The sequence below is a fragment of the Nerophis lumbriciformis genome, linkage group LG02 (genome assembly GCF_033978685.3).
Source record: "Nerophis lumbriciformis linkage group LG02, RoL_Nlum_v2.1, whole genome shotgun sequence".
In the NCBI taxonomy this organism is placed as follows: Eukaryota; Metazoa; Chordata; class Actinopteri; order Syngnathiformes; family Syngnathidae; genus Nerophis; species Nerophis lumbriciformis.
Genome location: NC_084549.2, coordinates 53,364,760 through 53,384,793, shown reverse-complemented (window position 1 = coordinate 53,384,793; position 20,034 = coordinate 53,364,760). Strand labels below are relative to the sequence as shown.

General features: G+C 43.0%; 1 protein-coding gene across 4 annotated transcripts in view; it reads left to right on the top strand.

Moving 5' to 3' along the window:
• ltbp1 (latent transforming growth factor beta binding protein 1) overlaps positions 1–20,034 on the top strand; it is a 345,179-nt gene that overhangs the window by 156,485 nt on the left and 168,660 nt on the right. For all 4 annotated transcript variants that reach the window (XM_061964602.2, XM_061964595.2, XM_061964590.2 and 1 more), the window contains exons 6-7: positions 7,812–8,012; positions 9,962–10,257. In XM_061964602.2, the coding sequence (XP_061820586.2) occupies positions 7,812–8,012; positions 9,962–10,257 (497 nt within the window). The remainder of the gene's footprint in view (positions 1–7,811; positions 8,013–9,961; positions 10,258–20,034) is intronic.

Here is a 20,034-nt window from a genome sequence, read left to right as displayed (position 1 = left end):
CAAGAAGAAACTTGTTGAACTCAGTGGAACATATTAAGTGTTGTGTTTATCTTCATGTTTTATAACTGCAAGGATTTGCAAGAGTGGGTTTTTCTCAATGTTTGGGTTCTCAGATGTCTGGCCATGTAAAAATTACTTAACTCTGTTGCCTTTTAAGTCTTATTTTTTTCAATTTGGTCTGTTAAAAATGTTTTCTGTAGGAGTTTGATGTTGTCCTCGTCAGTCATAGTACTCTGAAGAGGAAGGGACGTTATACCATAACACAAAATATGGGTGTGCCGGTACAACTTTTACACTTCTGATACGCTGCCGATATTGGACTTTTGAGTATTGGCTGATATCGATATTGATCTGATACAATGTTAGCAGGAATCATACATACTTTCATCATTTTGTAGTGTGGAATGTTGGAAAACGTTTTTTTAAGTTAAATTAGTCTAACAGAGAACAATGGTAGTTATGAAAACACCAACCTATTTATTATTAACTGTTTGACATGGACTTATGTTGTCTTTAAGTTAAATTGGAGTAATAACTGTTTTTTTTTTTTAAAACAACAAACCATTAATTTATTAAATTAAGCTTATGACGCAGTAATTTTAATGATGCAGACACGTTTGATACTGGATACTTTATAAATACGCTTTTGCCTTGGATACTGTACTTTGTGTTTGTAAGTTAGGCCCACAAGTTATTGCCGATAAAGTATATTTTTGTCAGCATTATTTAGAGACCAAATTAAGCACAGATGTTATCATAATTTATGAGAACAATAATAATATTAAAAGTATTCCTTTCAAAGCAATAAACGTTTTTTGCCATTGTAATTGGGAGGTCAATAACTTTCTATAATCCGTAATAAGTAAACAAGCAAAACAATTACATTGACTCTCAATCTCTGTTAGCAAAAAATTACCTTTAATTGATGTCGAACATCTTGAAGTGCAGCTTTTTCCTCAATTGGAAAAACTAGGTCGGGTGGTTTGTTTTTTTGTTGTTGCTATCACTTTCCAACAAGTTAGGCATACTTGCTCATTCGTCCCTGTTGATGGGCTCATTTTGCTCACTTTTTTGAGGCCAACATATTTCCACACTGGACTTTTGACTTTGCAATCATCTTTTTTCCTTTTAGTTTTTTTAGCGAGTCGCGACGAGCAAAACTTGCTTATGTGCTAAACACACGTGCATCTTGTGTGTAAGCTACCGCCCCTCTCCCCCTCAGCCCACCGGGACAAAGATTGTGGATGACTGACAAGAGGATTTAGTTTGTTCATTTAATTCTGCTATTGAATAAACACACCAAGGTGCTGGTAGCGATGCACAGAGTGAACCCTCTTGTACTTTAATTGAAAGGGAAAGACAAAGAAAACAAACACACATGGACATGACAATTTATCAGTATGTCTAGCCTGTGTGTTATCGTGTGCTTAGCTGTTGTGTAGCTTCTAGCTCCTAGTAGCCTATAGCCTACCATATTTACCTTTTGTAAATGGCTTGATAACATACAAGAGAAGACAAACCTTAACCTTGACCGCGGCCCTGTTTGAAAGTTAAGTAAGTTTTAATTCACATCATGACAAGCACCGAAGGCTTGGAATAACCTACAATCGAACATTAAACTTCAAACCCTAGTTACGTTGAATGAGTTTAAAGCTTCTGTGAAAGGATTACAGTCTACCTTGTCTGTATGCACATGTGTCATGTGAGCAAGTTTTTATGTTGTAAATGTGATGTTTTATGTATTTGTTTACTGTTTTTAATGTAACCTTGCTGCTGCCCTCTTGGCCAGGTCTCCCTTGGAAAAGAGATCTTTGATCTCAATGGGATTTTATCTGGTTAAATAAAGGCTAATAAATAAATAATAAATAAATAACTAAGATAATCCTATTTTCAATAAGGTTCAGCATGTTTTTTAGGAATCTTTTTCTTTGTACTTTGTAAAAACTTTGAGATCATATTAGTACATTGTTTGACTTCTTTGCCCAAACCATTACAAAATGTAACTCCACATGCTGATATGCTAAAAGTCTTACACTAAGTGTTGTATGCAAATGTTTTAAGTTAGATTTCACCGTAAGGTTTTATTTCTCCTCTTTTGTTGAGAAGAATTGTTGCACATTCTTGGGTAGCAGGTTATAGTTTGCTTTGTACATAATTTTGACTGTTTGCGAATGCACCAGATTGTTATGTTTGCAGGAGGGAGTTGACGGCACAGACACAAGGGGGCGATGTTGCTCTATGTATTTATTATATATATTAATAAATATATATAATAACAAACAATACTAAGAATATAAACTAAACAAGAGAATTGAGTGTGACTAATCCAAAAGGGGTGTATATGTGTGTGACTATGTGTGTAATTAATTGTTGTGTATTATTGTGATGTGTTGGGCAAGAGGAGGGACAAAGCAGAAGAAGGTCCGTGAAACAAGTGGTAGGTCCGTGGGGCTGAGAGAGAAGTCAAGAGGTCCATGTGCAAAGCGGGGAGGTCGAGGATCAAGGTTGGCAGTCCAAAGTCCAAAGGGGAAGTCAAGGCGCACAGCTCGATTATGGAAGACACGGGAAAAACTGCGAGAAGACACAAGGGAGATCAGACAAGGGAATTCGGAAGACACGGAGAGCGATCAAGCACACGAGAGGGAAGCCAGACACGGGATGCTTACTACGAACAGAAGATTAAGTTCCGGCCAGGATCCTTGGGTCCACTGGTTTTTATTCAGCTCGCCCTCATCAGTCCCAGGTGTGCTGATTGCTGATCGCCCACAGCCTTGCCGGCATGTGGGCATGATGCGGCCAGCGCGAGCAGGGCATGTCTAAGCGCGCTGCCAGCGGAGATGCCGGCAGACCCAGCTGCCTGAGAAAAGCAGGTTCGAGCCCGCGCCGTGACAGTACCCCCCTCCTTATGGACAGATTCCAGATGTCCTTGGACTGAAAGCAGAAAAACGAGATCAAGAGACAAGGGAGAGCGGAGGGGGGAACTGGTAGTGGGTCGCCGGCCCAAGTGTCCCCGAATCCATCGGGGACATGTCTGGTGGTGGCGGCGAGTAGACCGCTGCTGCAGCCGGCGAGTCGGACGGCCAAGGAACGGCCACCTTCTTGACCGTTGGGAAGGCGGACGCGAGTGGCACCAGACCCACAGCAGCCAACGAGGTCCACGTCCTGGGCGTCGCTGCTGTTGGCGCAGAAAGTGTCTATGCTCTGGCCACAGAGGGCGCCGCGTGTGGGCGCCAGATGGCCGCTTGTGCGGCCGGCCAGCCGGAGGTCGCGGGCGCGACGATGCTGGAGACGTGGAGGACGATGTCGTCGGAGCCGTAGACGTGGAGGACGATGTCGTCGGAGCTGGAGACGTGGAGGACGATGTCGTCGCAGCCGGAGACGTTGAGGACGCAGGCTGAGGAGCTGGCTGAGGTGCTGAAGCGCAGAAGCAGGTGCTGGCCGTGGTGCTGAAGCCGGTGCTGCTTGCCGTGGTGATAAAGCCTGCGCTGTTGATCGTGTGCTGATTGCTGATCGCCCACAGCCTTGCCGGCATGTGGGCGTGATGCGGCCAGCGCGAGCAGGGGCATGTCTTGGCGCGCTGCCAATGGAGGTGCTGGCAGACCCAGCTGCCGGAGAAAGGTGGGTTCGAGCCCGCGCCGTGACAGTACCCCAGATTCCAGATGTCCTTGGAATGAAAGCCGAAAAACGAGATCAAGAGACAAGGGAGAGCGGAGGGGGGAACTGTTGGTCGTGGTGCTGAAGCCGGCGCTGCTGGCCGTGGTTCTGAAGCCAGCGTTGCTGGCCGTGGTGCTGACTCGGGCACCAGCCAGGGTGCAGGTGCTGGTACAGGGGCCAGTCTTGGAGCTGGTACTGGTTTGAGGACCAGTCCGGGTGCTGGTACTGGTATGGGCACCAGTCTAGGAGCAGTTACTGGCATGGGCACCAGCCTAGGAGCGGGTGCTGGTCGGGGATCCAGCCTGGGAGCGGGTGCTGGTCTGGGATCCAGCCTGGGAGTGGGTGCTGGTGTAGGAACCAGCCTGGGAGCGGGTGCTGGTGTAGGAATATTATTTGTATTAGCTTCTGCGTGTTCTTTCCTGAACGAAACACAGTTACAAATAATACTACGGTAACTTTAAAGGGGAACTGCACTTCGTTCAATCATTGGAAAAGACAAGAAGACAAAAAGTTTTGGGTTTTTTCCTGCATTCTTATTAGTAATAATCGGTTCCTTCTTGGTGGCCAGCAGTGCAGCTAATGGGAGCAAACCATTCAACCCGTAAATCACTTTAAAAAGGCATCCAAAATCTGCCCACAATACTTCATTTACTTTCCGTAACCTGTATAATAACCAAGATGTAGCGACATTGTTATTGTAAGAGCAAACACTGAGGAAGTGTTTATCTAGCGTAGCAACACATCGCCTTGCGACGACATGCTACAGCATTAGCTGTCAGCTAGCTATTGTGTCAACAGCTGAATGACTTTTGAGTTTGTAATACACAACGCGACAGGACACCAATCTGTACTGACTGGAAAACATGAACAATCATATTACAGTATCTGTAAAGTATTAGCCCACATTTAATGTTTTGTTTGTACAAAGCTACCTCGACACCATAGGCACCGTAGTTGTAATAACAAGCATGAAATGCTACATGTATCATGATTAATATTATAGTGACTCACTCGAAAAGTTGTCCGTTTGGTTTCGGCTGGCCATGGAAGTTCTTCCAATTGAGTTTTGGTAAGCACGCCATTTATGTCGGCATAGTTGGCTCCAAGTTCCACATTTACAGCTTAAGTCACGCCTCACTCTCTCGGCTTCCGTCTGCTCCAAACGTTTCACCCTCTGTCCGTGCTCGCTTCTATAATCAGCAGTTCATCCTCCGTATATTCAGGTTAAAAAAGATAGGGTTGTAAATCCTCCAGAAATGTCGTTCACAACAACACAATCAGATGAGATGTCTTCATTGTCTGTTACCAAGTCTGCCATGATCAGAAAACACTTGCGTTTGTTTCCTGAAGTAGGAAGTGCGATCCAATGGGAACAGAATGAAATGTGCTAAAGAAATAAGTTCCGGTTTTGCTTAAAATGACCAAAATACAGTAAATATTGAACATATTACATATTGTTATAAAAGTGTCTGTTACTACTTTATATATATATATATAATGTTGGAGGGTTTTTTTGGAAGTTGTTTTAGAGGGCTTTGAAGGCTACAGTGGTGACTCCCATTAGCCGCATCTTGCAAGCTTTTTTTCCATCTTTAAAATCCTATTAAAAAAACAAAAAAGAAATGTGTCTTTCTGTCGTTCATAATGATTGTGAACAAACGGCAAAATTCAAAAGAAAAGACCAGTTCCTCTTTAAGTCCTTTGTAACTTTCCAATGTCGTTTATATAGAGATTAAATAATTTTGGTCCCATCATTGATCCCTGGGGTACGCCACAAGATATATTTAGCGCAGTAAACCTGTTGGTTAAGTAGCTTCTTATCCAGTTCAAGACCAGCCCTCAAAAACTATCTGTCACCACCACAACTGTAAGCTGCTGCTACCACTACAAAAAAATAAATACATACAAATACATTCTCAGATAAAAATATCTTGTGAGCCAATTCTAATTCACTAGATAGTAACATTTAATGTAAAATGTTAAACTCTTCAAGATTATCATTGTCAAATGCTTATGTATACAGACAATTGTAAGCTTTTGACTTCATATAATGTACATATGCGACAGGATATGGGCATTAAATTCTTTAAGTGGCATTAAAAATAGCATTAAATTAGATTTGATGATACCAATAGAAACCATGTTTGTTTGGAACTGTATCTGTCATTTGAATAAAATTCTCATATATAACAAGTAGTTACATGTAATTATGTGCTAATAGTCATTCTGCTATGGTTAGCTGTACATTCTTGTTATATAAAAGATCTGAAAATAAAGTTTATTGGGATAGTTTGCTGTTCTTTGCACCATTTAGTACGCTGTTATCATTTAAGCTCCTCTGTAGCTGTGATGTCAGTATTGTCATGTATTGTGAGTATGTTTCATAAAATGTGTCATTTTTAAAAACCTAATACCACAGTAATCAAAGGTGTTTAAACCTAGCAAAACAAACCAGGGGTTCATATCAAGACTGCAGCTATCACATATTTAGTGATGGAGCTATCTAATGAAAATGTATTTGTTTTAATCAAATAATCGGATAAAACATATTTTTGCTTGGTTAAAGAGCAATTATAAACACCTATGAGAAAATAAGACGTTTCACTGAATAATGAACAACCAATTGGTTTCATTTTGAAAAAAAAACAAGACTAAACGAGATATTACAGTATATTCATGGCTGTGCATTTATGAATGCTAAACTTAGACCGACTAACTGGAAATAAGACAAAATATTATTTTCAAGATTTAGAGTATTTGCAGTGTATAAACTTAAATCAAGACAACTACTACATTAAACATCATTGTTACTTATTGATATTTTATCCATCCATCCATTTTCTACCGCTTGTCCCTTTCATCAACCAAAATTGAGACATGCACTTGTGTGTTCTATCAAATGAGCAGCTCTGATTAGGAAGCTAACATCATTTTATTTTCCATCTCTCTTACTCACAGCGCTGTTTGTGACATCAGCCGGTAATTTGGGATGGAATAAAGACATTTTAAACATATATTTCCAGACATAGTATCAACAGTTCAACGTTTCTCATTATATTATGACTTTTGAATCCATTTTTCCATTTTTTGCAGGGTTTTTTGTTCATAAAATTTTTATAATTTGCCACGGGCCCTGAAAAAACCCCAGACACTTTCCATAAATGGTCCCCGGGCCTCACTTGGAACACCACTGGTTTAAGTACTTCTTCATCAATAAGTTAAAGTGTTCAGGAAAGTTTGGAAGATTGTCTCCAAGTTTGTTCCAAGCAAGGTTTCACGCTTTTAGAGGTTTTATGCACGCGATGAGTTGTGATGGAAATGAATGCACAGTTACATACTCCCTGAAAATGTGAAGGCGGATCTCTGCGCTCGCTTGCGTAGCTAACACTTATCGACCCAAGAAACACACTCCACTTCATTTTTAATGTGTACGTCTACTCGCTAAATATGAGTAGATATAATGACAAAGTCGCCAACTACGTCTCTGACAAAGCCTCTGGCTGCATGTCTGATACTAGACAGGTTTGTACTGAAAATGTAATTTCCTTGTACTTTTTAAGTGCAATGACAATAAAGTTCCATTCCATTCCGAAGCAGGTGCGTAGGTGTGTCGCCTCACTTTTACTATATTTGGTTATGAGCGAGGGAGAACCAGAAACAGCCGATACGCCTTTGTGGTGGGGAAAATGTCATTTGTTTATAAATGTCTGCCTTAGATAAATAAATACATGGAAAGCATTGCATCTGTTTCCTCTTTGTTTGGACTACATTAAAAGTTGTCATGCATTTAGATTTACCATTAAAATAGATTCCTCCAAGCACAGAAAATGACTTGATCATTTTTGTAACTGAGTACCAGTAACTCAAATTACTCCAAATATTTCGCCCATAGTTCAAATAGCAATATAAGTAATAAGGGGGTTATAAAACATGTCTTTGGCTGCTGAAGTATACCCACAATAAGTAAGCAGTAAAATGGCCCAAAATTTGTTTTTAAAAATCAATTCTTGAACATTTTGAATTGATTAAGAATCATATAAAATTGCGATTTGAATACGATTTTTTTTCCCAGCACCCCTAATAGCCAGCAGGCCATCATGCCAATGATTTCAGAGTGAGTCCTTGATTTTGCTTGTGATGCTTGTTTTTTTCCCTAGTGGTGTGTCATCTGCCTTGCATTAATGGTGGCAAGTGCAGCGCCAGAGACAAGTGTCAATGCCCTCCAAACTTCACTGGAAAGTTCTGCCAGATTCCAGTTCAGGGCGGACACCAACAGCACCAACAGACTTCAGGCAGCTACAGTCAAACTCAGGTCCATTCCACACACACCTTGCCTCTGACCTACAGCAACGGTGCTGGTGAGTTGCTATAGTGATGCCAGACTGACTTAAACAGGAGGTCCTCGTTCTACGTACGAGTTCTGTTCCTACGGCGGCGATGTCATTCGAGTTTAACGTTGGTTATACTGGGGACTTAAAGCTAAATGATATTTAAAAGAACACCTAAGTTAGTCACACTGTACACAGAAAAAACAACATATTTATACCCAGCAGGCACAAGAGATTTAAATAACGTTGAGAACTTGTTGAATGAGGTCCTAAAATTGAGCAACTCACACCTAACGTTGGAACAACATGCTTTTTGACAACGTTTAATCAATGTTGGGTTCTGATGTTGATTTGACCATTGAATTTTGGTCATTTTTCAAAGAATATTTGACAACACAAATACAACGTTGAAACAACATGCTTTTTGACGTTTATTCAATGCCAGGTCGTGACGTTGATTTGACCATTGAAATTTGGTAGTATCCTAACCAACAACGTTAGACACCAACGTTGTCTCAATTTACAAATACAACCATTTTGCAGCGTTGTTTCAAAGTCAGTTTAAGAGGATATGTACAGTATGTATAGTCAACGTTGTATCAATGTCTTGTGCCTTCTGGGATAGAACACTGTCATAAAGAAGAGAACAATTCCTGACTTTATTCCTGTGGTTGTCTTGCACACTCGAAGGGGTGTGGCAAGGGAGGAAGAGACAGGAAGTATCATTAATGAGACCATTACACTGCGTACTTATCAGTGTTATCATTTCATTGGAGCAGATGCTTTCACATATTCATATAACGGTATATCATCTTTGTTCTTCATGATGCTCACAACCTTTGAGTGGCTTGCATCGAACATGCAATCAATGTTGATACCTCCACATTCTCAACATTTTACCACCTCTGATTTCACTCTTCTTTTCTGTGACGCACTGCCTTAAGAAGAGTCTTCTTCCATGCTTGGGAGACATCATGAAGGGAACAAATTTCTCTAAAAAGAACATGTGACGTTGTCCTTCCTCGCTTTAGCTTTTAGAAGGCATTGTTAGGCGGCTATCCACAAATAGGCAAATATAGTCGCCGAGAGGCTGAAGGAGGGAAGAACTTGTACCTGCCTTACAAGTTGACTTGTCCAAAAATGATCGTTTTAATATTGTTGCGTTTTAAATATTTATTTGCTTGAAAAAAATAGTGAAATAACTTTGATAACTAAGTGCTATATAGCACTCAGTCTATCAATATTAATGCGGTCAGCAAAGTAGGACATCCACTCTCACTCTCACTACGAGAACGCCAGGTGAACAGCTAATATTACTACTGTTGACATACCATGTGACTCACATCCCCACCAATCACCAATGACAAGCCAATCTGTCCTGCAAAGAACCCAAAAAACTACAAATAACCTTGGCCGGCACTTAAATGTGCTTGTAATTGTTTCCTCAACCCTAACCCTAATCCCATTTAGGAAATATCTACGACGAGGTTACCCAAAAGGTCCGAAATGCACCCAAAAGACCCCTTGGCCCAGCCTTCAGACTCTTTGGGTACATTTTGAAGGTTTTGGGGCACCAGGACTTTTAGGGGGAAGTTGGTCCGTATTAGGGTACTTCAGGACCTTCAGTTCTATTTGTACTTTCCTGAATCCATGGACCTTTTCCAGTAAAATTAGACAAGCCTTAATCTCTTTTGAGAAAAGTAACCCAAAAGTCCCAGCTCCCGGTGCCTCAACCTGTCCGAGAAACATATCTTTCCCTACCTTTGTGTAGCAATGCACAATTACATAATTGTTCTTCTACTGCATGCACATAACTTGTTCTCTTTTTGTACAGGAGTATTGATTTATGAGAAGTGCGTACATAACAACAAAACATATCACGAGGACCGCCTGTAATGTGAACAAACTCGGGGACATTGTATTAAGTATTGCATGATCTTACCAACAGTACTATTTTTCCTGCAATTTTTCATGATCAGGATTCAGCCCCAACATAGTAAAAATCCATATCAAGCATCCTCCTGAGGCGTCTGTCGAAGTCCACCGGGTGTCTCAGCTGGACAACTACCACAGTAATGGACACAATCCCAAAAGTTCAGGCTCCTCTTCGTCCTCCAGCTACAGCTTTCATCACTCTGAAAGCCAGCAGAAGATCCAACACCATGGCTACAACGTTGTCTATCCAGGCCAGCACGGTGACCAGGTTCCTCAGTACCAGCCCGTTTCCTCTCAGAGCATGTTGGGCCGCTGCTTCCAGGAAACTGTTGGTAGTCAGGTAAACAATCAAGAAAACAAATATGCAATATATTCATATCAGATCTTTATTGTTATTTCAGTAACACTTTGAGGCTCTATATTTGGAAAACCAGGGTCTCCTCTATATGTAATTTATCTTGGCGCCTCACCATGGCAAAATAATAGCCGCATCACCTAAAAATGAGGGTTTTTATATGAAAACCAATTTAAGTATTATTTGGCAAGTGTGACGTCAGGCTCGCTGCAGCTCTCACTGTTTGTCACAGACATCAAGCGACAGAAGTAAAAGGTTTCCAAACACGAGTACAGTCTCTTGTAACACCAGAAAAAGATGCTAGATCTTTTGCTAGTCGTTTTTAATAAAGAAAAAGTCACGAAAATGATTTTTTAAGTCTCTAGAAAATTTAAAAATTCTCAACAAAGTACATGTTGAGAATCAACCAGCAACAATTGAAAACTGGAGCAAAACTGTATCTTATATATATATATATATATATATATATATATATATATATATATATATATATATATATATATATATATATATATGTATATGTATATATATATATATATATATATATATATATATATATATATATTAGAGATGCGCGGATAGGCAATTATTTCATCCGCAACCGCATCAGAAAGTCGTCAACCATCCGCCATCCACCCGATCTAACATGTAATCAGAACCGCATCCACCCGCACCCGCCCGTTGTTATATATCTAATATAGACGATGTGAGGTTATAAAGCTTTTGCCTGTTAAAGAAAGGAGACTGATCCAATGCAGCACAGACATTCGCGTGCCACGCTGTCACGGCCCAGACGCACACCAGTGCGCAATCATATGGGAGCCGCGCTGAGCGCACCTCCAAGCACGTCTCGCTGCCGGCGACGGCCGGGTATGGGCCCGACGCTCCAGCGCCATCCATTTTCAGGGCTAGTTGATTCGGCAGGTGGGTTGTTACACACTCCTTAGCGGGTTCCGACTTCCATGGCCACCGTCTAGCTGCTATCTATATCAACCAGGGTGAGCCCCACCCCTTTCGTGAGCGCACTGCGCGCGGAGTGACTCCTGTTACGCGCCCCCGGCAACAGGGGTGGCGGGCAGGTAAGCTGCGCCGGCGGAGCGCGCGGAGTGACCCCTGTTACGAGCCCCCGGCCACGGGGGTGGCGGGCAGGTAAGCTGCTTACCTGCTGCGCGTGACACCGGCCGCGGCGAAGGCGGACGAGGCGGGGTGTCGGTGCGGTGACCCTGGACGTGCGTCGGGCCCTTCTCGCGGATCGCCTCAGCTACGGCTCCCGGTGGGGCCCTCTCGGGGGAAGGGGCCTCGGTCCCGGACCACGGCGAGGCGTCCCTTCTCCGCTCCGTAAAAGTGTCCATCTCTTCTTTTTTTTTTCTTCTGTTGTGGCATATGCTGCAGGTGCCTGCTCGTTTTTCGTATGTGGGTAACAACATTTAACTATGTATATGGTTTAACTGCCACCCGCCTGAATCTATTTAAAATCTTTTTTTATTTTTATTTCAACCGCCCGACCCGACCCGCGGATAAAATCTAATTTTTTTAAATTTCATCCGCCCGATCCGCGGATAATCCGCGGACTCTGCGGTTGTGCCCGCAAACCGCGCATCTCTAATATATATATATATATATATATATATATATATATATATATATATATGTATGTATGTATATGTATATATGTATATATGTTGTATATGTATATATCTGTATGTATATACAGTCGTGGTCAAAAGTTTACATACACTTGTAAAGAACATAATGTCATGGCTGTCTTGAGTTTCTAATCGTTTCTACATAGAGTGATTGGAGCACATACTTGTTGGTCACAAAAAACATTCGTAAAGTTTGGTTCTTTTATGAATTTATTATGGGTCTCCTGAAAATGTGACCAAATCTGCTGGGTCAAAAGTATACATACAGCAATTTTAATATTTGGTTACATGTCCCTTGGCAAGTTCCACTGCAATAAGGCGCTTTTGCCATCCACAAGCTTCTGGTTGAATTTTTGACCACTCCTCTTGACAAAATTGGTGCAGTTCCGCTAAATGTGTTGGTTTTCTGACACGGACTTGTAATTCTAGCCTGATTTAGCCATTCCTTTACCACCTTTGACGTGTGTTTGGGGTCATTGTCCTGTTGGAACACTCAACTGCGCCCAAGACCCAACCTCCGGGCTGATGATTTTAGGTTGTCCCGGTGGAGTGGTATCTATGTGGTCATCCTCAAGCTCGGGTCCTCTACCAGAGGCCTGGGAGTTTGAGGGTTCTGCGCAGTATCTTGGCTGTTCCTACGACTGTGCTCTTCTGGACTGAGGCTTCAGATGTTGTTCCTGGGATCTGTTGGAGCCACTCTCCCAGTTTGGGGGTTACTGCTCCGAGCGCCCCCACTACCACGGAGACCACGCTAGCCTTGACCTTACACATCCGTTCCAGCTGCTCTTTCAACCCTTGGTACTTCTCAAGTTTCTCGCGTTCCTTCTTCCTGATGTTGGCGTCAGCTGGGATTGCCACATCTATCACCACCACCCTTTTCTGCTCTTTGTCCACCACCACTATGTCTGGTTGGTTAGCCAGAAGCTGTTTGTCAGTCTGGAAGCTGAAGTCCCACAGAACCTTCGCCCTGTTGTTCTCAGCCACCTTCTGTGGTATGGCCCATTGGGATTTGGGTACTTATATTCCATACTGGTTGCAAATGTTCCTGTATACTATCCCAGCCACTTGGTTGTGCCTTTCCATGTACGCTGATCCAGCTAGCATCTTACAGCCTGCTACTATGTGCTGGACTGTCTCAGGGACTTCTTTGCACAGTCTGCATCTTGGGTCTGATCTACTCTGGTAGATCCTGGCCTCTATGGCTTTTGTGCTTATGGCCTGTTCTTGTGCTGACATGATTAGTGCCTCTGTGCTGTCTGCCAGTCCTGCATTTTCCACCCACTGGTAGGATTTCTTGATATCAGCCACTTCCTCTATCTGACGGTGGTACATGCCATGTAGGGGCTTGTCCATCAAGGTTGTCTGCTCTTTCTCCTCTGCACTCTCACCAGGGTTCTGCTGCCTGAGACATTCACTTAGCTGTTCATCCTTCGGGGCCAATTTTTCGATGTATTCTCAAATTTTCAATGTTTCATCCTGGACTGTGGCCTTGACACTCACTAGCCCTCGGCCTCCCTCTTTTTGCTTAGTGTATAGCCTCAGGGTGCTGGACTTGGGGTGGAACCCTCCGTGCAAGGTGAGGAGCTTTTTTGTCTTGATATCTGTGGCTTCTATCTCCTCCTTTGGCCAGCTTATGATACCAGCGGGGTATCTGATGACTGGTAGTGTATATATATATATATATATATATATATATATATATATATATATATATATATATATATATATATATATATATATATATATATATATATATATATATATATATATATAATGTGTGTATGTAGTATGTATATATATATATATGTATGTATGTATGTATATATATATATATATATGTATGAATATATGTGTATATATATATATATATAGTAGAATAAGAGGCTAATAGACTACAGGTTCATCTCATCAAACCTGTTTTGTGGTTAACCACTCATTAGGACATTTTCTCATATACTGTATTTATTTATATATATATATATATATATATATATATATATATATATATATATATATATATATATATAAAATAAAAAATAAATGTATATATATATATAAATACAAAAAACATTTATTTCCAACATTTAAAGCTTTTTTTAAAGAAATTATATGCATCACCGCCGATTATGCAAATTATATATTGACATTATCTTGACCATACCCCACCAGGCCCCTAACAACGCCCCCATCGCTACAGGTATATTGGCAATCTGGGGGAAACTCGGAAGACTTTTGGAAGTCGTATGGCATTTCAATACTGTAGTATATTTTTTCTCACACTTATCCATTGTCCAGTCAGAAGACATCTGTAAATCGGCATTAGAGAATATGCCTTCATTTATATATTAGGTTATTTATTTGCCAAACAGAAACTAGTGCCTCATGGTACGTCATTATTACGATAGTTTTATACCAACCAGCCCACCACAACAGTTTTTGTTGTTATAATAGGTCAACTATAAAAAATAATAGCATGTCAATATAGACATGAACACAATGATTGGACAGACTACGACATTGGGGAACTGTACCAGACGACTTGTTGACATCACACAACTTATACACACAAACAGATTTGAATGTTACGCATTTATTAACATAAATCACGCACTACCACAAACATAAACAATACAACAAAAAAAAGGCAAGCCTGCCTAAAACACAAGTGAAGCTAATCTTTAGCAGAAGCTAGGGCATGGACAGGGAAACTTACTTGGTCAGAGCAAGACATAAACCGGTGTGACATCAAGACAACGAAGGCAGAACGAGTGACTGGCAAAGGCAACTTAAATAATGCCTCTGATTAGCGCTCGGGAAGCAGGTGAGGGGTCGAGCACTAATCAGAGACAGGTGAACACAATGAGTGACCATGACAACCAAAACAAACTCACAGGAGCACAACCAAGAACTAAAGCAGTCCAAAACTAACAGAAAATAACTAAACAAACATGATCCGGACCACGGATCATGACAATATTGAACATTGCATATTTCCAGTTTCTCAGTACAACATGTCCGAAAAAGAGTAGGAAGAAGCAGAGCTTCCTCAAATACAGTAACTAAACATAAGCAAACATTACTAATGGCTCATATTAAAAGGATTAGGGTTTGGCCTAGCCTTTCTGTATCCAGAGACTTATTATCGTAATGATAATGAGACAAAAAATAAATATATTGATCTTATCACGTTAGTATGATGCTATACTGGGTATCAATATTATTGATATTATGGATCACTCTCCTTTACATCAAAGCATTAGTGGTTAGCATGGATCTTGTGTGATCTGCTTGGTGTGTAACATACTGTACTTAAGCCATTTTTCGTCCATTTGTCCAGCAATGATAATGGTACTTTTTCTAAACTTAGTGTAATTGAGGCGAGGATTTGTATCTTAAAGCGTCTCCGCACACTGCGGTTTAACATTACCTACGCTGGGACGATGCGTTTGTTGCAGAGCCATTACAGTATAAAGTAGCAAAAGACTATAAGCCTTTTGTTACAAATATTCCTGAAAAATATAATTATTTATGTGTTGTATACAGTGTGAGAGTAATGATTATTTGATTCATTGCTGATTTTAGTAGTTAACTTGTTTTCAAATTGAGTAAAATAAGTATCTGATCATCTACCAGCCAGCAATAATTCTGGCCCTGTTTCCTGGCTTGGGAGAATATGATCACAATATGATCACTTGATGGTGTTTGCCATTAAGTGGATTAGAGGTTTTTGTTTTCAGAGAAATGCTGAATATGAATCCAACCACAACATCACTACTGTCAAATATTTCGGTGAAAACATTCTACTTTGTAATGTTTCTCTGCCAAAGATACAGGAAAACACATGAATCTCCAGACCTTAATCCCTTTTGAAAATCTATAGTCGGAGCTGAAACTTCAAATTGCTAAGCGACAGCCTCTAAAAAACAGGCTGTGGAGAGAATAATAATAACAATAATAATAATGGATTAGAATTATATAGTACTTTTCTATACAACCAAAGCGCTCTCTGCTCTGTAGAGGGGTGAGCCCCCCCAAAAAACCCTGAGATGTTTGCAACCGTGCTGAACAACGACAAGGACCTATAAGACTTCTGTGCTTGCATCAAGTACTATGTCATGTTTTCTTGGAGTTCAAATACTTCTTTCACCCAATCAAAATACAAATCAATTCATATTTTATATTTAATGTTTTTTTCTGATTTTTTGTTTTGATGTGTCTTTCGTTAAAGGGGAACTGCACTTTTTGGGGGAATTTTGCTTATCGTTCACAATCATTATGAGAGACATGACAATGGATGTTTGTTTTTTTTGCATTCTAAATATTAAATAAATACGATCAAAGCTTTGCTTACAATGGAGCTTATGGGAGCCACACAATCCCGCCTATAAAGCCCTTAAAAACATCCAAACACCTCCACTAAGGTTTTATATACATGCTGTAAGTAGGGATGGGCGATATGGCCTTTTATTAATATCTCAATATTTGTAGGCCATGCCACGATACACGATATATATCTCGATATTTTGCTTTAGCCTTGAATTAACGCTTGATGCATATAATCACACCAGTATGATGATTCTATGTGTCTACATTAAAACATTCTTGTTCATACTGCATTAATATATGCTCATTTTAAACTTTCATGCAGAGAGGGAAAACACAACTAAGTCAATTTACCAAAACTGTATTTATCTAACAGTTATTAAGCAGTGGCACAAACATTCATGTCATTTCCAAAACAGGAAGTGCAAGATTGTCAGAGACATTTTAAAACAAGCTATTAGTGCACTTTTGTGCATGATGTCACTTAGATGACATATTAAAACAACACTAAATTAAAGTGCACTTTTTGTACAGAACGCTACTACAATGTTTTAAAACAAAGTGCACTTTTTTGCATGATGTCACACAAGATATTTCAATAACTGTCAAATAAAAATGAGCTGCATAACAGGAAATCAAATATGTATGTCCTTTGCTATGTGGTAGTTTACTGCAGACGTCATATCCTTCTGTTGTTGACTATTTTTTTCATACGGTGTTGATCTGGAAACGGTCGCTTGGGTATTTTGTTGGTGTGGCACCGGCCGGAGATGTTGACATGCGGGGTTTCAAGCACTCTTCATTCTCTAGCGGGTGACTTTTCAAATGATGCTACAAATGAGCAGTAATGCTACTTTTTGTAGCAACGCTTTTGCCGCATACTTCACATATTACTGTTGTCTGTTCGACATATTCCCGCTTGAAGCCAAACCACCGCCAGACGATGGACCCCGTGCTGTTTTTCTTGAGAATTAATTATTCTTCCTTCATTTGTTACCAGATTCGCACCTTCTCTCTCGTATTACCACTCGCACCGCACCGTTAGCACCACAGCTAACTTTACCCATGCCGCTACCTCTCTGCTCCGCGAGAGCGTATGACGTTGCACGCGCGACAATATGTGACGTATGTAAGGAGATGCGCTTGTTTTATGTCTCTGTGAGAAGGAGAGACAAGAAAGAGTGAGAAACGCATGTAGTGTAATGCCCGCAGCTAAAAGCAACTGTGTGAGAACGTATACTCAAATATCGCATTATAGTCATTTTCTATATCGCACAGAGACAAACCCGCGATATATCGAGTATATTCGATATATCGCCCAGCCCTAGCTGTAAGTATACATGCAATGTAGTAACAGGCACATTTATAATAGCATTATGGACTGAACTGTGACGACGTGGTCGCATAGTGATGCGGGTGTGGTTCTCCCAAGGATGCAGACGGCTTCGGACACAGCTTGCAGGTAGGAAAAATGATTTATTTTAAATATAAATAATATGATGAATAAACAAAAGGGCTAGCGTGGGAGCTAGAAAACCAAAAGAGCCTAGCGTGAGAACTAGTAGCTAAGAAACAGTAAATAATCGTCGTCATCAGTTGTGTGAGAACAAACTACGAAGCCAGACAGAGTGAGGCCAGAGCAAAGACTAAATAGCCCTCTGATTAGCGCCCGGGCAACAGGTGCGCGTCCCGAACACTAACCAGAGGCAGGTGCGTACAATCTGCCGTCATGGCAACAGAAACAAACTAAACTCAAGGTGCTGAAAACACGTGACACAAACATAAACAAACTCTGATCCAGGCAGCGGATCGTAACAGTACCCCCCCCTTAAAGGACAGATTCCAGATGTCCCTTGACACGAAATAAAACTAGAACCCAAAAAACAAGAAATAGTTCGAGAGTCAAGGGAGGGTGGAGGGAGGATTTGGTGGTGGGCCGCCAGGCCACGTGTCCCCGAATCCACCGGGGAAGAGTCAGGTGGCGGCGGCGAGTGGAACGCCGCTGCCGCAGGCGAGGCGGGCAACCACGGAAAGGCCACATTCGTGGCTGCCGAGAAGGTGGGCGTGAGTGGCGCCAGAAGTTCAGCAGCCGGAGAGTTCTACGACTACGTCTCGGGTGTCGCTGCTGTTTGCGCCACTGGCGTCCATAAACAAACCTCCGAGAGCGCCGCTTGCGCAGCCAGACCACTCGAGGTCGCTGAGACGAAGACGAGGAGAGAGCAGACGTCGCCGTGGAAACAGGAGGAGCCGATGTCGCCGTGGAAGCAGGAGGAGCCGACGTCGCCGTGGAAGCAGGAGGAGCCGACGTCGCCGTGGAGGCAGGAGGAGCCGACGTCGCCGTGGAGGCAGGAGGAGCCGACGTCGCCGTGGAGGCAGGAGGAGCCGACGTCGCCGTGGAGGCAGGAGGAGCCGACGTCGCCGTGGAGGCAGGAGGAGACGTCGTCGCCGTGGAAGCAGGTGCAGGTTCTGGTACCAGCCGTGGAGCAGGTGCAGGTTCTGGTACCAGCCGTGGAGCCGGCGCTGGTGTGGGTACCAGCCGTGGAGCCGGCGCTGGTGTGGGTACCAGCCGTGGAGCCGGCGCTGGTGTGGGAACCAGCCGTGGAGCCGGCGCTGGTGTGGGTACCAGCCGTGGAGCCGGCGCTGGTGTGGGAACCAGCCGTGGAGCCGGCGCTGGTGTGGGAACCAGCCTTGGAGCCGGCGCTGGTGTGGGAACCAGCCTTGGAGCCGGCGCTGGTGTGGGAACCAGCCTTGGAGCCGGCGCTGGTGTGGGAACCAGCCTTGGAGCCGGCGCTGGTGTGGGAACCAGCCTTGGAGCCGGCGCTGGTGTGGGAACCAGCCTTGGGGCCGGCGCTGGTGTGGGAACCAGCCTTGGGGCCGGCGCTGGTGTGGGAACCAGCCTTGGAGCCGGCGCTGGTGTGGGAACCAGCCGAGGAACTTGGCATGGTGGAGCTTGGCGTGGTGGAGGTACTGGAGACGAAGCTTGGTGTGTCAGCCGAGGTACAGGAACAGGTGCTAGCCGAGGTGCAGCTGGAGGTGGCCTAGCTGGCGGTTGTGGCTTAGCAGGACGAAGGACTGGTGGAGGTGGCCGTGCAGGAGGTTGCGGTTTAGCACGCCGGAAGACTGGTGGCGGTGGCCTTGCAGGAGGTTGCGGTTTAGCACGCCGAAAGACTGGTGGCGGTGGCCGTGCAGGGGGTTGCGGCTTAGCACGCCGAAAAACTGGTGGCGGTGGCCGTGCAGGAGGTTGCGGCTTAGCACGCCGAAAAACTGGTGGCGGTGGCCGTGCAGGAGGTTGCGGCTTAGCACGCCGAAGTTGTGCCACCGCACTAGCACAGTTCCCAGTACTAGCCCCCCCCTCAAGACGCGGATACCAGACGCGCTCTTTGCGGTTTGGAACTGTCTTCAAGGGTGGGTGGGGGGAGGTATGGAGGGGGGTATACTCTTCTTCAAATTGTCCAAATTGACTATTATCATCCTCCACTTGAGATTGGGTGGGAGCACAGGGGGAAAAAGTTTAGATATGTGTGGCTACACCTTGGCAAGTGCCACTCTCATGTCATTTTCACAGCAGTCTGTTCCTTTTCTTCGTTTTTATGTACAGCATCCTCGAAAAGGATTGCTCGCAAAGACTGGAGGTATCCATAATTCGCCGATAGAGAGAAGTTTTTATTTACACGATAAATCGGGTGTGTCTTAACCTCCGCGGCAGAGGCTCCGCCGAACCCCTGAGGCCGACTCACCGAACCCCTAGGGTTCGATCGAACCCAGGTTAAGAACCACTGGTCTAGCTTGTGCG